The sequence below is a fragment of the Manis javanica genome, chromosome 6, assembly GCF_040802235.1.
Source record: "Manis javanica isolate MJ-LG chromosome 6, MJ_LKY, whole genome shotgun sequence".
Taxonomy (NCBI): domain Eukaryota; kingdom Metazoa; phylum Chordata; class Mammalia; order Pholidota; family Manidae; genus Manis; species Manis javanica.
Window position 1 is genome coordinate 56264346 of NC_133161.1, and position 20156 is coordinate 56284501.

At 35.6% G+C, this 20156-nt stretch overlaps 1 protein-coding gene across 8 annotated transcripts in view; it reads left to right on the top strand.

The window, feature by feature from the left end:
* SNX13 (sorting nexin 13) overlaps window positions 1-20156 on the top strand; it is a 170195-nt gene that overhangs the window by 16686 nt on the left and 133353 nt on the right. Inside the window, exons 1-2 of one of the 8 annotated variants that reach the window (XM_073238740.1) lie at window positions 4820-4904; window positions 7734-7870. The exons of 3 other annotated variants lie outside the window; for them this stretch is intronic. In XM_073238740.1, the coding sequence (XP_073094841.1) occupies window positions 7840-7870 (31 nt within the window). In that variant the 5' untranslated portion in view covers window positions 4820-4904; window positions 7734-7839. Of the gene's footprint in view, window positions 1-4814; window positions 4905-7733; window positions 7871-20156 lie in introns of those variants that run through there. 4 more of the 8 variants (XM_073238735.1, XM_037021843.2, XM_073238738.1 and 1 more) reach the window with 4 other exon arrangements.

Below are 20156 nucleotides of genomic sequence, written 5' to 3' on the forward strand. Positions count from 1 at the left end.
TAGGATGTATTTCCATTTATTGGTGTCTACTTTAATTTCTTTCACGAGTGTCTTGTAGTTTTCAGAGTATAGGACTCTAACCTCCTTGATTAGTTTTATTCCTAGGTATTTTATTCTTTTTGAATTGTAAATGGAATTGTTTTCCTGATTTCTCTTTCTGCTAGTTCATTGTTAGTATATAGGAATGCAAGAGATTTCTTTGTATTAATTTTGTACCCTGCAGCTTTGCTAAATTCAGTTATTAGTGCTAGTAGTTTTGTGGTGGATTCTTTAGGATTTTCTATGTATAATATCATGTTATCTGAAAATAGTGAGAGTTTAATTTCTTCCTTATCAGTTTGGATGTCTTTTATCTCTTTGTGTTGTCTGATGGCTGTGGCTAGGAAGTCCAGTACTATGTTGAATAAAAGTGGGGAGACTGGGCATCCTTGTCTTAGAGGAAAAATTTTATCTTAGAGGAAAAGCTTTTAGCTTTTCCCTATTCAGTACAATCTTGGCTGTGGGTTTGTCATACATGGCCTTTGTTATGCTAAGGTATGTAACCCTCTATACTCATTTTTTTGAGTTTTCATCATGAATGGATGTCGAATTTTGTCAAATGCTTTTTCAGCATCTATTGAGGTGATCATGTGGTTTTTGTCCTTTTGTTGATGAATTTTTGAATATTGTGCCATCCTTCCATCCCTGGAATAAACTCCACTTGGTCATGATGGATATATTTTTTGTATGTTTTTGGATTTGGTTTGGTAATATTTTGTTGATAATTTTTGCATCTATGTTCATTAGGGATATTGGTCTGTAATCTTTTTTTGTGGTGTTTTTGCCTGGTTTTGGTATTAGAGTCATGCTGGCCTCATAGAATGAGTTTGGAAGTATTCCCTTTTCTTCTTCTTTTCGGAATGCTTTAAGAAGGATGGGTACTGGCTTTTTCTTAAATGTTTGGTAGAATTTGTCTGTGAAGCCATCTGGACCTGAAGTTTTTTGGGGGGGAGTTTTTTGATTACCAATTTGATTTCATTGCTGGTAAAGGTCTGTTCAGATTTTCTGTTTCTTTCTGGGATGTATTTTTCTAGGAAGTTGTCCATTTCTTCTAAGTTGTTCAACTATTTTTTATAGTATTCTCTAATAATTCTTTGTATTTCAGCAGTATCTGTTATTATTCTTTTTTTGTTTCTGATTCTGTTTATGTGTGTACACTGTCTTTTTTTCTTGTTAAGTCTGGCTAGGGGGTTATCTGTGTTGTTTATTTTCTCAAGAACCAACTCCTGGTTTCATTGATTTTTTTTCTATTGTTTTATTCTTCTCTATTTTATTTATTTCTGCTCTGAATCTTATTGTGTCCCTCCTACTGACTTTGGGTTTCATTTGTTCTTCTTTTCCCAGTTTCCTTAATTGTGATTTTAGACTGTTTATTTGGGATTGTTCTTGTTTCTTGAGGTAAACCTGGACTGCTTTTTACTGTCCTCTTGGAACTGCCTTTGGAGTGTCCCACAGATTTTGGGCTGTTGTGTTTTTGTTTTCATTTGTCTTTATGTATTGCTTGAGTTCTTTTTAAATTTGTTCATTGATCCATTGATTATTTAGAAACATGTTTAGCCTTCATGTGTTTGTAAGTCGTTTTCTTTTCTTTGTGAATTTATTTCTAGTTTCATACCACTGTGGTCTGAGAAGTTGCCTGATACAATTTCAGTCTTTTTTAATTTATTGAGGCTCTTCTTATGGCCTCGTCTGTGATCTATTCTGGAGAACATTCCATATACACTTGAGAAGAATGTATATCCTGCTGCCATTGGATGGAGTGTTCTGTAGCCGTCTGTTAGGTCCATCTGTTCTAATGTGGTGTTCAGTTCCTCTATGTCCTTACTTATTTTCTGTCTGGTTGATCTGTCCTTTGGATGAGTGGTGTGTCTCCTAAAATGAGTGCATTGCATTCTATTTCCCCCTTTAATTCTGTTAGTATTTGTTGCACTGTTAATATTTAGGTGCTCCTATGTTGGGCGCTTAGATATTTATAGTGGTTATATCTTCTTGTTGGACTGACCCCTTTATCATTATGTAATGTCCTTCTTTGTCTCTTGTTACTCTCTTTGTTTTGAAGTCTATTTTGTCTGCTACAAGTACTGTAACTCCTGCTTTTTGCTCCCTATTATTTGCATGAAATATTTTTTTCCCATCCCTTCACTTTTAGTCTGTCTATGTCTTTGGGTTTGAAGTGAGTCTCCTGTAGACAGCATATAGATGGCTCTTGGTTTTTTTATCCATTCTGCCACTCTGTCTTTTGATTGGTGCATTCAGTCCATTTACATTTAAGGTGATTATTGATAGATATGTACTTATTACCATTTTATTAATTGTTTTCTGCTGTTCTTTCTTTCTCCTCTCTGTTCCTTTCTTTATGTCTTATATTCTCTTGTTATTGATGGTTTTCTTTAATGTTATAATTGGATTTCCCTCTTTTTAAGATTTATTTTTGTTTGTGTTGATTTATTGTAGGCTTTATTTCTGTGGTAACCAAAGGTTCAAAGATAGTTTCCTTACTGTATAGTAGTCTATCTCAAGTTGTTATTTCAAACACAATCTAAAGGTACTTTTTCTCTTCTTCTTCTTCTTTCTCCTCCACATTTTTCATATTAGATGTCATAATATGCACTTTTTGTGTATCCTTTGACTAATTTTTTGTATAGTTGATTTGCTTCTTTTGTTTTAATTTCATACTTGCTTGGTAATTAGTTGGTCTACTACTTTTACTGTGGGTTTATTTGCACTGGTGAAAGCTCTTTAGCCTTAGGGTTATTTCCATCTATAGCAAAACCTTTAACATATTGTGTAAGACTGGCTTAATGATGGTGAATTTCTTCAGCTTTTACTTCTCTGGAAATTGCTTAATCCCTGCTTCAAATTTAAATGATAATCTTGTGGGTAGAGGATTCTTGGTTGGAGGCCCTTCTGTTTCAGTACATTAAATATATCATGACATTCTCTTCTGGCTTAAAGAGTTTCTGTTGAGAAGTCTGCTGATAGTCGGATGGGATTTTCTTTATAAATAATCTTTTTTCTCTCTCTAGCTGCTTTCAACACTCTCTCCTTATCCTTGATCTTTGCCATTTTAATTATTATATGTCTCATTGATTTGTCTTGCTGGGATTCCTTTTGTTAGGGGATCTGTGCACTTCCATGACCTGAGTGTGTATTTTCTTTCTCATATTGGGGAAGTTTTCAACAGTTATTTCCTTAAGGAGACTTTCTATCCCTTTCTCTTTCTCTTCTCCTTCTGGTACCCCTATTACATGAATATTGTTTTGTTTGGATTGGTCACATAGCTCCCATCATTCTTTCATTCCTAGAGACCTTTCTTGTCTCTGTTCCTTAGCTTTGTTGTTTTCCTGTTCTCTAATTTCTATTTCATTTACTTTCTCTTTATGATCGAATCTACTTTTAAGTCCCTCCATTGTATATTTCATTTCAGAAACTTTTCTTCAGCTCTGAGTGCCTCTCTTTCAGGTATTCTTTCTCTTTGTTGAAGTCTTCCCTGAGATCTTGAATACTTTTCTGTATATCTGTAAGCATGTTTATGACTTTTATTTTGAAATCTTTATCAAGAAAATTGGTGATCTCTGTTTCATTTAGCCCTCTTTCTGGGGTTCTGTCTTGCAGTTTTGATTGGATCAATTTCCTCTGCCTGCTTATTTTGTCAGGGATTCTGTTTATTCCTTTATATTAGATGTCTCTGCTGTGCTTTCTGGTCTAAATAGTAATAGCTTTATGAAGAAGGTGTGTTATGGTGCCCAAAAGCTCAAGATTCTTTACTCTCTAGTGCCTGGTTTTATTTTGGGGGTCCCAGTTGTTTGTTGGCATGCTTTGGGTGGGGCATGTGTCTATCTTGCATCAGTAGTATTCTGGGTCCCGGTGGGCAGTTTGCTTTAGCTATTGCCTTTGTGATCAGCTCAGGAATCTGTTGAGCTGTCTGTGGGTGGGGCCACCCTCTGCCTGGCCTGCAGCAATGGTGGGGCTTCAGGTTTAATGAGGTGGGTGGACCCGTGTGCCCCAGGTAGACAAACAGCACCAGGTCTGGACACTAGCTGGGAGGAAGGAGCTCTTGGGGTTGGCTCCTCCAGGCGCCTCTCTGGTTGGGCTGAGATGGAGCCAAGCAAGCTGGGAGAGTCTCCCTCTGCCTGCCAGGCAGCACAGCTGATGCTGTGGCTGGGCCAAGTGGGTTGGTTCCCAGCAGTACACAGGGTGTTACCTTGGGGCTGTGTTACCAGTAAGGGGGATGGAGCATCTGGAGCTCCCAAGACTTCCTGATCTGTTGGGCTGAGGAAGGGCTGAGGAGGTATCTTCCACCTGCCCATTCTCCTGAGAAGAGGGTTCTGTTGAACACTCATCACCTCTAGTACCCCTCCCACTAATGGCAAGTCTTTCAAACTGCTGCCTCTGCTTTGGGTCTCAGGACAGGAAGAGCGTGCCTGCCCTCCACACTGGCTGGAGTCTCAGCCTCCCACAGTCTTCTGCCTGTCCCTGGTGTCCAGCCCTGATAATCACCAAAACCCAATGTAATGTAGGCTTGTGCTCCCAGAACAGATCTCCATGGCCAGGTGTGCAGTGCTCCTGGGCTTCTTCCCTCTCCACACTCTGTTTCTCTTCCTCCCACCTGTAGATTGGTGTCGGGCGAGGGCTTGGGTCCTGCTCAATCTTGTCTTTGCTGCCTCACCCTTTTCTGTGTTGTCCTCTTTTCTTCCTCAGGTGTAGGGGGTTATGTTCTGCAGTCTTCAGGTCGTTTTCAGTTCTAGTTGCATTTTCTATATTTTCCTTTTTAGGTTTTTGGGAGGAAGTTTCCATCTTGCCTTCTTATTCTGCCATCTTCAACCCAATAATCTGATGTGGAATTGAAATGAAATTTCATAGAGGTAAAATGCTTATGATGTTAAAAGTAGAGTAATGGATTGGTTATCCATATGTATGTTGAATAATTCAAGGTTGTGTAATACTTGAGGTAGAGAAGAATGTTGCGTGCAATGTGTTACTTTTGAGTGAATGATTAGAAGTTCCGTAGAAATCTGGTTCTCACTTGTTACTGCATATTGGAGTCATCTGGGAGACTTTACAGACTACTAATGTGCTCTTACCCTAACTTTGCTGCTCATTGAAAATTCTAATCGCGAGCTCCTATACTTAGGTATTCTGATTTAATTTGTGTGGGATGTAACTTAGGCAGTGGGACTTTAAAAGGACTCCAGGTAATTCTTATGTGTAGAAATTGCACAGGTTCAGGGCTTTTTACAGTAGAGCGGCTGAGAGTTGTGGTTAGGATCATGACCCTGCATCTTGAAGTTGGGATACATGATAAATGAAAGAATTAGCAACCTTTGAGAGGGTTACTGGAGAAGCAGCTTTTACTTAAAGCGAATAGTGGTGTTTTTGAGGATATAGGTGTGTTTCTTTTTTCCATGGAACAGAATAAACCTAGAGGGAAGCTTTGGGAGGGAGGGAAGCAGAAGTTGGATAAAGGAGGAAAAAACAAGAATAGTGTATGGCTAGAGTGCAGGAGAAGATTGATAACTGAATGGTTATCTCCTGGTAGTGACCAAAGATAACAGGGCAGAATTGGTTAAGAATTAGCCTGGAAAATACGTTCAGCAGTCTCATGATGGATGACAGTGGAAATTGGGTGAGTGGTTCTCAGGAGTAAGTTTTGTCCTTGATGAATGGAACTTCATAGGAACTTCCTAGACTTGTATTCTTTGTTATGAGGCTTGGGTTGATTGTGTAAGATTTGTGGAGAGACCCAGAGTTCCAGGCTGCTCTTCTACAGGCTCTAAGTGGTTATGTTTTTTTGGTTTGTTCTGACACTGGCAGGTGGAGGCTCTGGAGTGTGAGGGTTTGGTCATTCTGCACAACATAACTGCTCACTCCCATGTTCAGCTTGCATGAGTTTGATGCTCTGCTGACCCTAATAATGGCAAAACCTTTACTATTTCTTTACTTTATACTTGATACTTCCCAGAAAGAATTTTAATTCCCTAATTCTCCAGTTGCACTGTTGTGGGCATCTGTTGTTTTTTTTCCCCCCAATGTACAAGAAATATTATAGACTTAGAAACAATGAAAATAGACCTTATGTATTACCTAGGCAAACTTCCCTTATTTGTACATTAGAATTTTATGCAGGGAGAGTAGAAGTGAGTTTCACAAAAAACCAAGCAGGCTAGGTTAACTAAAGCCTAAACTATGGGACTAGAAATTTATAATTGTTACACTGATACAAATTTGTTGTAAGAATAAATTGGTTAACTGCAACTCATTTTATTAATTTGACATGTAACGGTTTTTTTGCATAGTTAAATTTGGAGAATGAGGACATCAGATATCACTGTTAACAGAATGCAGCAGCAAATTTATTTTACTTTTGAAGCTTGCAGGCTTCAAGACTACCCCAGTTATGCAAATGAACTATGAAATGAATTATGAAGAGTTCATTCAAAACATCAAACATTTTCAATATGTTTCTGGTCAGAATAAGTTAAGTAGTGAAATAGTAAATCTGGTAACAACTTGATGTAGAAATAAGAAAATTGTATGCTAAGTAGAAAATAAGACTTTTACATAATTATAGCATATCATGTTAACTAGTAATTAAAACCCATGGGCTTTTTATTAAGCAAAATATGTCCTGATTAAAGCTTTTATACATTTTAAAATTAGATTTTGCATACAGTGACCTTATTTTACATTTGTTTGAACTATGAAACTAAAAGTAACTTTTCAAAGCTGGGTTATCACATGCATTTTTATATGTATCTTTTATATTCATAGTTTTCATATATGCTTATGAGCAAGATGAAAACGAAAGCAGTTATGCTAAATGGTGTTTGTTTTCTTTGTGAATTGCATTGATTTACCTGATGTTTAAGTGGCTATGAATGGTACCCATTTTCTGTAACTCAATTGATATTTATTAAAACCTCTGCACAGCAAGTCAATTGCCTCAGTCATCTGTGGGTATATTTCATTGTTCAGTTTCATCGATACAGATTCAGATGATTCATAGGAATATGAAGCTATTTTTTTGGCTGTAGCAGCTGATATCGTTTGGCTTTAAACTCTTTTAGGCCAAAATTGTTTCTGCTACTGTATGGTGGGAAATTCTGATAACTTAAGTGAACATTTGTTATGTTGGAATGTATCCAAAGCTGTTTCCCAAAGAAAATTTTGCCTTTGATTATTTGTCTTTGCTATAGTCTGTCACCTTAGTAAAGTAGGGTGGTGAGAACACTAGTTAGGCTTTTTAGTTTTTATGACTTGTATGATTTTTAGGTGTATATGGATTAACTCTAAATCAGAAATCATATACAGACTGCAACCATTGAATGACCTCAGACTATTTGATACTCAGTACCTCCCAAAGGCAGAAGAACTGATATTGAGAAAATATGCCCAGGAGTTAATACAACTTTTTTCTAGATTCTCTAATTTCATCTATTTATTAATTTGTTTATTTATAATTGTGGTTAGATTATCTAATTTCTCTCCTTGGATACAGTTTGACAAAAACACTGTAATTTTAGAATACATTAGTTTTACTCCTTGCAGAATTGCCTTCATTGAATTGTCTTTTAATGTTTGTACCACTTTCATTTAAAGTCATTATGAGAAGCAATTTCATTAAGCTTTCCAGTGACTTCCCTGGAAAACTGCTCCTGAAAACATTAACCAGTATTTCATCCTTCATTTTTCAGATAAATTCCTATATGATACAACTCTTTAAAAAATCAGAGCTGTAGATATAAAGTGCCAGTTAATGAGAGGAACCTTGGATATCATCTGTTCCTACCCTGTATACAGATGAAGAAATTGAGGCTCAGAGAGGTCAGCTGTAAGTATCTGGCCTAGACCCTGGGTCTCGAAATTGGGTCTTCTAACAACTGACCCAGTTTTATTTTATTTTTTTGACTTTTTAAAAAAGTGAGGTGAAATTTAAATTGACATGACAAAGTTAATCATTTTAAAGTGAACAATTTATTTGCATTTAGTGTTATCACAGTGCTGTGCAACTACCACCTTTATCTAACTCCAAAACATTTTCGTCACTCCAAAAAGAAGACTGTATCCATTGCAGTTGCTCCCCATTTTCTTTTTCCCCCTAGCAGTTGTCAGTCACCATTCTACATTCTGTCTTTATGGATTTATCTGTTCTGTATATTTAATATAAATGGAATCATACAATATTTGACATGTTGTGGCCGGCTTCTTTCACTTAACAAAATGTATGCATTTCTTTTTTCAGTATTTCAGTTTTCATTTGGTTTTAGTCATAAAATTGCCCTCACTAAATTATGTCTTTGCCAAGAGAAAAGAAGCTTATGTCAACTCTTGAAGGCTTAATTGAATTTTCTTGTTAACAGAAGACTTTGTACTACTGAATAAGTATAAACCTATATTTGTAATACCGAGGAAAGAATCTGAAGGCCATTATTTTTTTACTTCAGTTTTAAAAGATAAAGACCTACCAACAGGTACATAGAATGCATTTAACTTTATGAAAGGTATTAGGTATCTTATGTTAGGCTTTTTTTTTTTAAGGGTACAGGGCACAGAGGTATTCTGTAATTACCTTAGGTGACAATTTTACATGGTGAAATCAACAAAATAAGAGCCTCATTAGATTGCCAAGCTTCACAATAGAACAGAAATGGCTGTCCTGCCTGGTTTCAGATAGTTTGAGATGTAGACTGGAGTTAAGGATACAACATGTTGTTTGGCCGCCAGAGTGTGTGTGTGTGTGTAAATACAGGTAGGTATTTTTGAGAAGTCCAAGAGAGGGAGGTAGTATATCAAGTAAATGCCCTTATTTGTCATGAAGGAGATTGTAACATAGATACGACATTCACTTCAGGTACTGCTTTTTGGATTTTTGGAATCTTAGTGATGATTTCAATAACAAAATAATTTATTACACATAATCTAGCTAAAGGTCTTAGGAAAGAGCCATTTTATACTCCCAAGTTTGCATCCTTGCAGTTAACAGAAAATTCACAAGACTTCCAAAGTGTTGCTTTAAGAGTGTATCTTTGAATTGGTGGTGTCTGTACACACATGTACACACAATACACCCCTCACAGTATCATCTTAAGTTAATTTTTAAGCCATTTGCGGATAGAAAGTCTATAACCCAGTTCCTTTAGAAGTGAGTAAGCAGAGGTTGAGAGACATTGTGATTGCCCAGATTCGCTCAATGTTTTAGGGCAGAGCTAGGTTAGAAACTGCAGTTTCCTATTTACTACTGTGTTATAATATGTAGTGACTATCTAATGACTTAAAAAAACAAAAAGCAACTTCTGTATTCCTGGCATTTATCTAAACTTGTTTAGGATTTTTCCAGTTTGGACTCTTGATTGTAAGGAACAGAAATATACTCCAGTTACTTCATAAAAAAAGGAGAATTCAGGGAAATAAAACAGAATGCAGTTGGTACTATGGGAATTCAAAAGCTGACGAAGGTCTCAACTCTTTCTCTCTTTCTCGGGGAACCACAGTCTCTTATCTTGTCTTTTCAGAGAGTATAGGCTTTATTTTTAGTTTTTCTCTCAGCTGGTTTCTTGCACTTCCTGGCCTATATGTCCCCTTAAAATGGTCACCCCAGCCCCACAATATACGTATCCTCTTTTAGGATGTATATATATTGTACCATTGACTGGCAACGATTTGTCATTTCCCAAGTTACTGAGAGTTTAACTTAGATCACTGGTGGTGCTAGGTCTCTTACAAAGTGTACAGTGCCTGCCACACGTTACGTTGACTGCCTTTGTGTCAGGTGTATATCTGGTAAGACCAGGTTGGGGTTGAGGGAGGGAAAAGCAGATAAGATAATGTGATTCTTAGGGCTATGGATGAAAGGATGGGATAGACACATGAAATCTGCCTTTTATAGTATGTAACAATTACTCAGTTGTTTGTTTATAAACTCCTGAATAGATATTATATTTGGATGGCAAAGACTGAACAGACACTAACACAGGGCATCACTTCATAACCCATGCATTTTTAAGTTTATTAATTGTAAATGAATCCCTGAAGTGATAACCCTTGAGGGTGGAGGTTTGTGTTTCTGAAGAGAATATTTCTTCGTAGTTCATTTTTTGTTGGGGCTGGTTAATGATTGGTTATTTTAATGCTTATTTCTAGTATTTTGTGGTCTACTAAGAGTTTTTGTGAGTTTACAAGGGGAGACTTCCAAATTCATTCATGTATTCATGCATATCACAGAGTCTTTTGAGAATGTATTATGTTCCAGAGATTTTGCTGGTTATGGGGAAATGAAATTGAATGTAATATATTCCTTGCCCTTATGGAATTTTAAGCTTTGGAAACTGAGTTATCCCTCTTGGAATTCTTAGGAGGTCAAACCCTCTTTATACTTCAAATCCTTCACCTACTGATCCATGAGTCATGCCTTCTCTCAGCAGTACTCTCTCTCTAATGGATCCTTCCCTAGAGTGTCCAACATACATACAAATCACTTTCTACCTATTTTTAAACCTACTGCAGTCTGGGTCTATGCTCCCTATGCTGATGCTGCTCCCAGTAAGATCAAGTAACCTTGTAATTGTCAGATCCCTTGGACATTTACTGGTTTTTAATTTACTGAACTGTTCTCCATCTTTTGGACACTGCTGATCACTTTTTTCTTACGAAGTTACTATTCTCTTAGCTTCTGGGACTCTACTCATTACTGGTTCTTACATCTTTTCTGTGTCTTACATATTTCTACTCAGTCATCTTCATGGGCTTCTTTTTCTGTCCCTTAAAATGTTGATGTTACCAGTATTTCATCCTTGACTTGCTGCTCTCTTCACAATCTACTTCAGTCTAGTTTTTAAGATTACTTCAAATTCTGTATCTCTAGCCCAGAGTATTCCTTTGAAAATAACTTGTGCTACTATATCCAGTTGTTTGCTGGCTATCTTCACTTGAGGTATGTACATATCTTACCCTAAACATGTCTCATACTGAACTTGATTCCTTTATCCATAAAACAAAACCAACATCCTGTCTCCCAACCCTGTTCTCCTGTATCTGGCTTGGGGTGATTAAATGTTCAAGCTGGTTATTACTCAGGCTTAAGCTGACTATGGCTCTCATGCTCCATGCCCTTGATCACATATCTGTTGATTGGGTCTCCCTGCTACCTCTGGTCTAATTCTGGTTTTAGATAATACAAGTATAATTGCCCTTCATAGGTGTTCCTGCCTTCAGATTTGCCTATTTTATATCTTGCAGGTAGTTGATAGAACGCTTTAAACTTGTATGTCTCATATGCTCCTTACAGATCACCTTTTAAAAACAAAATAGCCTACAGTGGCTTCTCCATGGAACATTGTTTCTTGCTTCAATGCCTACTCCTGCTGTTTTCTCTTTATCAGTTGCCCTATTCTTCACCTGGCTTTGTCCTGTTATCCTCAGATTAATCTTAGGTGTCACCCTTTTCAGGATACTTCTCCTACTTTGCTGCCCCTCCTTTCCTTCATGCTGGATCAGATCATATGTCCCTTTTTAGTGTCTTATAACAGCTAATGTGTATCATTTTGCTTACTGTATTGTTTTATATATATATATATATATATATATATATATATATATATATAAATATAGTTTATATATATAAATTTGTGATTCAATTCCACAAGACTGAGCTTCTTGAGGCCAGAAATAATACTTTACTTATCTTTGAAATCATAGAGCCTGGATATAGTGGGCACACTATAGACCCTAATAAATGTTTAATCAGTGAATGAAAGAAGCTTCCAGTGTAGACAAGGCAAATATATATATAAATTACTACTATAGAACTTTTAAGTAGTGCTGTGGAGGCAGAGAATGCAAAGACTGAACATTCTGTTTGGGAAGTGGGAGAAGTAATTATGAGGGAAGGCTTCATAGAAGATGTACGTGTGAGCTGGTTCTTGAAGGGAAACTTGATAGAGGTTCTTGCTAAACAGGAAGGGTAGTCTGTCCTAGAGACTAGAAACAGAACAGGTCCTGCCCATAGAAAAGTCAGACATTTCAGAATTTTTTTTCAGAGGTCATTTTGGCAGCAAGGAGGGTAGACTAGAGGTGTACTAGAGGAATTGTAGTCTTGCATACTGTTACAAAGGTCTGTTTAAGGCTTAGGTGGTGAGGAAGGCCCCCCAAATATTTAGGATATAAAATATAATTAGTTGAATGTGAGATTTCCAAGAGGACAGTCCAAGATTACTCTGATATTTCTCATTTCAATAATTGGGTAGGCACTGATGCCTCATTTTAAATAAGGGTATATAAGAGAGATTTGGGGATGTAGTGAATTTAATTTTAGACAAGAGTTTGAGGTACCCATGAGAAAGGCAGAAATTTCAGTATGCATTTTAATTGTAAGTTTTAGAAACTCTGGCGGTATATCTGAGCTGAAGGCACAGGTTTAGAAGTCCCAATACATATGAGGTTGTTAAAAATTGTAGATTAGAAAAGAAGATTACTCAGGGACTGTATATATAGTAAGACTATAAGAGAGAGAAAGCAGAATCCTGGGAATTGCAGTCTTTCTTCTACTTAAAGATAATGAAGGGCATACTTGCAAATCTCTTTTATTTCCTTTTATTCTTTACCACTTTAATAGATTTCAGAAATTTTCCCTTGGCAGCCCCTATGTGTGATATCCACATTTTCTTCCTTCCCTTCATTTCATTGGATTCTTGTTGAGGTTTTAGCTTATTCTTCTTTGAAGTGTTTGTTGTTAGGCTAATCTTAGAGAAGAGGAAATGCTTAAATCAGATACATGAATTCCTCCCATTGATGACATGGGCATATATATTTATATCTTTGCTTTGACTAAGAAATAGTGTCTGCCATTTTTTAAGCATATTATTCTCTTGGTTTATCTTTTGTTTTCCCACTTTTAATAGTGACATAGGTACAAATATTTCACTTCTTTCATTAAAACAATTATAAAGGTATGATAAATCACATCTTGGACTCAAAATCAAGTAAACCTTATAGCAAGTTTTGGTACTATGGCAATACTGAAGAGCTCCTGGCTCATTTTCATGGGGGTTGTTACAACTCAGCTTTATTCCATTATTGCCTTGCCAGGGATGTGATTCCACTGATCCCAGATTTTTCTGTTTTTCAAGTAAGCCAGAAATCCTGATTTTTATGTGATCTTTTAAATGTTTATTCATAATTTTAAAAAATGCTATGTTGGCCAAATAAAACATGCCAGTTTGTGATCCCTTCTCAAACTTTAAATTCTTTATAGCAAAGACAACCAGCATCAGTCACCTACTGAGATACTTCAGATGTGTTTGGTTCTGTTGCATAGGAGGGTAAGAGAGGTAACTTGACTAGAAGCTATAGAAGACTGGAGAGGAAAAGGAGACAGGCTCAATCCCTTAATTTGGAAGACTGAGTAATAATGGAGTCATGAAGGCAGATGGGTTGAGACTTACCTCATCTTCAGTAAATACACGGGTGATGAATCCTTGTCAGCTTTAGTTATTTGCTGAGATCTTGATCCTGGCCACAATGATCAGTGGCTTAAAAATGGAGTGTACAGAGAGTACTTTTCATTTTTTTTATTTGAATATGTAAGTACAAAATAAGAACAGACATTCTCTACTTTGGTGTTTTGCCTCAAGAATGTAAGCCAGATGAATAGTAATGTTTCTATCTGTCAGTGGGTTTCAAGTTCTGAATACCTGGTTTATGAAATGATCTCAGTGTAATTTGTTAGGGCTTTGTTTTTGTTGAGTCAAAAAATTTTTATGCTCATTCCATAGGAAAATCAGGGAGATATGTTGGAACTGACTTTTGGCTTTTCTTTTTGGTTTCTGGGTGGGGAAAAAAATTATTCTTGCAAGTAGAACTTTCATACTTTCTGCATGCTCCCTTTCAGCAACAGCTTTCCCTTATAAATAAATTCCATTTGTATAAAAATTAGGTCTTACAATTCAAGATTATATTTAAAAAATTGCGACATATGTTGATTGTTGATTTAATTGGATTTTGACTACATCAGATAAGATCATTAGAGGAATTTGTATAGTAGACACCCTGAATAAAGGAAGTATAATTTTTTTTTTGGAGGTAGAGAGGAGTCTAGGTGAAGCTATTTGAAGTGTGTGCTAATGTGTCATGTCAACTAAAATTTTGATCATTTAACAATTTTCTGTAATTACATGATATGTATTAGATATATATAGTTTCTCCTAAGTCTTTCTGCATCAGATTTGGTCATCTCTAGTTTCTTATGCTAAAAGAGAGATTATGAAGTCTCTGAAATGAATCTAAATTAGCCAACTTTAACATCAGTTTTGACAACAATTAAATTAACATTTAATAGTCATTTAAATGTTTTATTGAAAATTGAGTGCATTTTAAGTAGTTTGACTTAACATTTGTTCTATTGGGAATTCATAAGTCTATCAGGTTATTATAATGCATGACTGTTGTCATCTTATTATTCTCTCCCTTTGAAAAATCACCAGTTATTTGTGATTATTTATATGTAGCTCTTTTTAAGACTTCATTTTCTTTAAGGCAGTTTTTGATTGACAATAAAATTGAGAGGAAGGTACAGAGATTTCCAAATACTCTCTGACCGTAGTCTCCCTCATTATCACATACCAGATCTCCCTCATCAACATCACTCACCAGAATGTCACATTTTTTATCAAGGATGAACCTCTGTTAACACATGATAATCATCCACAGTCCAAGGCTTACCTTGGGGTTCACTTCTGGTGGTGTACATTCTTTGGGTTTGGACAAAAGTATAGTAACATGCATCCATTTCAATATTTTCATTCCCCTAAAAATTCTCTGTGCTCTGTTCATTTTCACCTCTTCCCTCTCTCCTAACCACTGTTCTTTTTACTGTTTCCATAGTTTTGCCTTTTCCAGAATATTATACAGTATGTAGCCTTTTTACATTAGCATTTAAAGTTGTCCATGTCTTCTCATGGCTTGTTAGCTTATTTCTTTTTAGTGCTGACTGATACTTCATTGTCTGGATGTACCACAGTTATGTATCCATTCACCTACTTTAGGACATCTTGGTTGCTTCCAAGTTTTGTCAATTATGAATAAAGCCACCATAAACATCTGTGTGCAGGTCTTGTGTGGACATAACTTTTCAATTTCTTTGGGTAAATATAAAGGATGTCATTGCTGGATCATATGGTAAAAGTATATTTAGTTTTGTAAAAACATGGCCAAACTGTCTTCCAAAGTGGCTATATGATTTTGCCTTCCCACTTTCTCATTTGCAGTAAATGAGTTTCTGTGCTCCATATTCTTCTTAGCATTTGTTGTTCTCAGTGTTCTGGATTTTGGCTATTCTAATAGATATATAGTGGTATCTAATTTTGGTTTTAATTTGCATCTCCCTGCTGACATGTGATATCGAGCACTTTCTTATGCTTATTTGCCATCTTTGGTGAGGTGTCAAAGTCTTTGACATTTTAAGTATGGTTGTTTTCTTAATGTTGAGATTTAAGAGTCCTTTATCAGTCCTTTATCAGATGTGTCTTTTGCAAATAATTTTTCCTAGTCTTGCTGTCTTTTAATTATAATGATACTGTCTTTTGCAGAGCAGAAGATTTTTAATTTTAATGAAGCCCATCTTACCAATTATTTCTTTATGGATTGTATCTTTGGTGTTATATCTAAAAAGGTGTCACCATACCCAAGATGATCTAGCTTTTCTCCTCTTACTTTCTGGAATTTTATAGTTTGGTGTTTTTACATTAGGTGTATATCTGTTTTGCATTAATTTTTGTGAAGGTTGTAGGATCTATTTCTTAGATTCTGTTTTTTGCATGCAAATGTCTGGTTTTTCCAGTACCATTTATTGAAAAGACTGGTTATGTGTAGTTTTTTGAGACTCTTGAGTGAATTTATTCCTCATAGCTTACTTTGTTGCCATTTATAAATAGAATCTTTAAATATATTTAGACATAAAAGTGTAAATAGTCTCGAGTATTAGGCTTAAGTTCAGTAAACATGATACTCTCTGTTCTACTTTGGAATCAAAGATTACCTTCCCTGTGACATATCTTGAATAGTCTTAGAATTGGTGAATCTTTGTGCACTTGGAGTTTTCATTTTTGGAAATTATTAAGACTTCAGTAATTAGTAATCAGTTTTGAGTAATACCATTTTGATGGAAAAAAATGAGTAAGTGTAAATAAAAGATTGATTTTTCTTGTTTAACTGCAAAACTGGCTTATGAGCACTATTTAAAAGGAGTTTCAATATGTTTAAACTCTGGAGGCCTTATCTTTTCTCTACTCACAAACACTTTGTAAATCTTTTTATTATGGTACTAATCACATTTATGTTATCATTACTTGTATATAGTTTGTGAGCATATTGAGGCCAATCAATCTGTGTATAATTAAGGTCCAATACATAGCTACCTAGTTACAGAATCAATATGAAACACCCCCAAAATAATTATTTTGAAGGACAGTAGTTCTTACATAAAATGTACACATAAATACACACAAAGGGGATATTAAAAATTATTACTTAATTCCATATTTAAACGAATTGTTTTCTTAATTGAATAGCCAAGTGTGTCTTGCTCTACTATCAACTGATCACAGGAAACTTTTAATCTCAGGTTAGTTCCCTAAACTGTAAACATGTAGCATGGTTACACATATAACTACAAGCATGTTACTATGTTTATGGGCTGTTGGTTTCCTGCAGTGATTAGTTAAGAATGTAGTACATTTACTGTGTAAGTGAATTTTGTGATTATTGTGTGTTAGAGGATTTTTTTTAGTGAAAAATTTCAATCATTAAAAGTAGCAGGATTAGTATAATGAACTCCCTGTCCTCATGCCCAGTTTAGACATTTATCATCTCATGGCCACTGTAGATTTTGTCTCTATACTTTTTCACTTTTTCCCCACTCTCTTTTTCCAGAATGATTCTGAAACATATTCCGGATACATAATGTCATCTGTATATTTTATCATGTGTCTCTAAATCATAAGGATTCTTTTTGTTAAAACATAACTATACTGCAACAGCTAAAAAATAAGCAGTAACTTAATATCAGTAAATATCCAGCAAATGATTAGAATTACCCAATTTATCTTTCTTCCTTTTGCTCCTCATCCTTCTCCCTCTTCTCCTTTTCCACTGTTTTTTTTTTGTTAAAATCAAGTTGAATAATCCCTACATGTTGCAGTTTTAACCCACAGAACCCACAGATTTTCCTAAACCCTACTCTACCCCCACTCCTTACCCCTTTTCTCTTTCTTTTTCCCTTTCCCATCATTTGTTGAAGAAACTGGATCTTTTGCCCTTTATGTGTTTCCCACTGCTTGAATGTTGTTTACTTCATCATGGTGTATGTAGAAAAAAATGGAAATTCCATGGTCAGGATTCTCACCTGATCCTAATCTTGTCCATTGTATACCTGTGATGAGGTAATACTTAGCCTACTGCACAGGCACATAACTTGTATACCTGTTGGCAATAAGCCAATACTGCCATTATTGATGTAAGAAGAGCTCCACCTGGTGCTAAAGGCAGAGAGAAGCAGGAGAGTGGACCCTAGAGAGTAGCAGAGGCTGAGCAGGGGTCCGAGATGAGGCGATGAGGCGGATGGGCTTCCAGCCTCGACCTACTGCCATGAGTATAAAGCTTAGTATGAGCCCCTTTTACCCCCAGTGTTCTCTTATCATTATTCAGTCTCATCGAATTCTTAGTGAACTTGCCTGGAGCTGGAAAGCCCCTCCGCCTGGACTTACAGTGTATTATAACAATTTTTGTTTTCTGCGTTTCCTGAATCAGATTAAGGTTTAATTCCTCCCCACCCCCAGCAATACTCTCTCACAGAAGGTGTTTTGTGTTTTTCTTTTGAGAGGCATATAATATCTGGGTTGTTCTTACTTTCTCTCTCTGTGTGTCAACTGCTAGACCTCGAATACATTAAGGATCACAATATGATGAGAGTCTAATTCTGTCATCTTTATTATATGTAATATTTCCTTAAAGGGAAACTGAATTTTCATCAGCTCTCTGATTACCCTGATAAATGCTTAATTCACTACTCCTTTTCAAGAAAAGTTGGCCCTTTGGCATCCTTCAAAAGTGACCAGTGGAATTTACGATTTAAGGCAAATACTTGAAGTTCTCCAGTCTGTTGCAGTTATTGGGGTTCCTGATAACATCTTCAGCCAACTGAAGCCTTTGTAGGTTGGCTCCTTAGTCCTTTTTATGTGTCCCCAGTGGTCTTTGGTGGCTTTCTGGTATGATAAGGTGCTTCAGGCTCATCTTAAACCCATTTCCTGCTCCAGACTTGGAATCAGCCATTGGTTCCTGTAGCCCTGTTTTGTTTTAGTGTAACTGTCAACACTATTTTTAATTGAAACAACTTAAGATTTTTTTGTAGTAATTTTTGTTCTTAGGGTATTTACCACTAAAGATTCATAGTCAAATTACTTACTTGAAATAGTTTCTCTGTGTCGTTATTCCACATTATTAGTGTTTATAGTTAAATTTGTTTGAGAGATTGCTTTTGAAGTTCTCACTTTTTATATGTAAAATATTTATACCATTATAAAATCAACTCTGCAGAACAAGGTGTTTTCAGAGATGTCTGGTTCTTATCCCTGTCCCCTCTACTCCATTTTCTCCGTTCCTCCTAGATATCATTTTTAAAAGTTTCTGTATTTCTGTATATTCTTACATTAAAAAAAAATAAGCAAATGTGTATATAACTCTCTCCCTTCTTTTCTTAGATGATAGTTATACATACTTTTCTTCACTATAATGTAATTGAATTTAAAAAATAATCAGAATAAATATGCTGACAGAAAAATATAATTTTTTCAAAATACATAGAATTGGCATTTTCTCATATCCTGATGGATTCTATTGGCTCACATAATTAGAAATTTACCTTTCTTGTTTGGAGGCTTTAAGTTTTTTGCTTCAATCATTTTTAAGGGAATATTTTTCTTTTCTGTATGTCATATATATCTATGTCATGTATATATACACATATACACATACACATAAAAATAGGTATATACACACCTTTATCTGTCGAAGAAACATTTATAAGGAAAATAATCTTTCTTTTTGAGGAAGATAAAAGATTATTATTTAAAAGTATGTGTTATAAGTAATTTATTACATAGCCATGAAAACAGTATGTATAGCTAGAAAAATACAGTTTCATAAAGCTCTTTTGATTAACTTATTTCAGTCTGGTGTATCTACTAGATCTTTTATCAGAAATTCAGTAAAGCTTGGTAAAGTAGTTTTGCAATTTGAGGCTTTCAGTGTTTGCTGGAAGCCTGTCACAGACTGTTCTTTGCTTTACTGCCCATCTACTTTCAAAATACTTTCATTATTCTTCCAGTGTAAGAGATAGTGTTCAGTAAATACAGTCTTTTGTTTTCATTACTTTTCTTGCTTCTAGACCTTAATTCATTAATTTCCAGTGTATTTCTGCTGTTTGCAACATAAATAAAATACATATTATGAATGTATCTGCTGCTATTTCAAACTGTGTACAGGTATTTTGTAACTGATAGAATCTAGTTTAAAAAGCACTGAATTCATTGTAGCTTTTTTTGTTTTCTTTCTTAATTTGTCATTGGATGCTAGGAGTCCTAATTATTTGGTAGTCTTTGACCTTTTAAAACCTCTGCTCTAATAAAAAAACAAAGAGTTTGTTTAGGTAGTCACTGACATATATGTACATAATTTATTCTTGAGAATGTGTAACAGTTGAACAATAGATTTATGTTATAAAGGAGGGGGTTCTATTACCAAAGAATTAAAAATACATAGGGAGTGGTGTGTATATGTGTATATAACCTATTATTGTGGACACCCCCAGTTGGGAAAGTGAGGAGAAACTCCACGGGTATCTTTGTCTTTGCTAGCTGGGCAGTGGGCCATCCTGGAGACAGGCATAGTTGATTGAGATGTCTACCCTTTCCACAGCCCTCTATCCTTCTTTGTGGCTCAGCAACTGGATCATATCACACTAGTGTTTAATCATCCTCATAGAAATATACTAAGGTTCTTCAGTAGGGGTGAATGGAAGAGGAGCTTTGTTCCCTTGTCACTGGGGCATGAAAAGAGGGGTTTAGCAT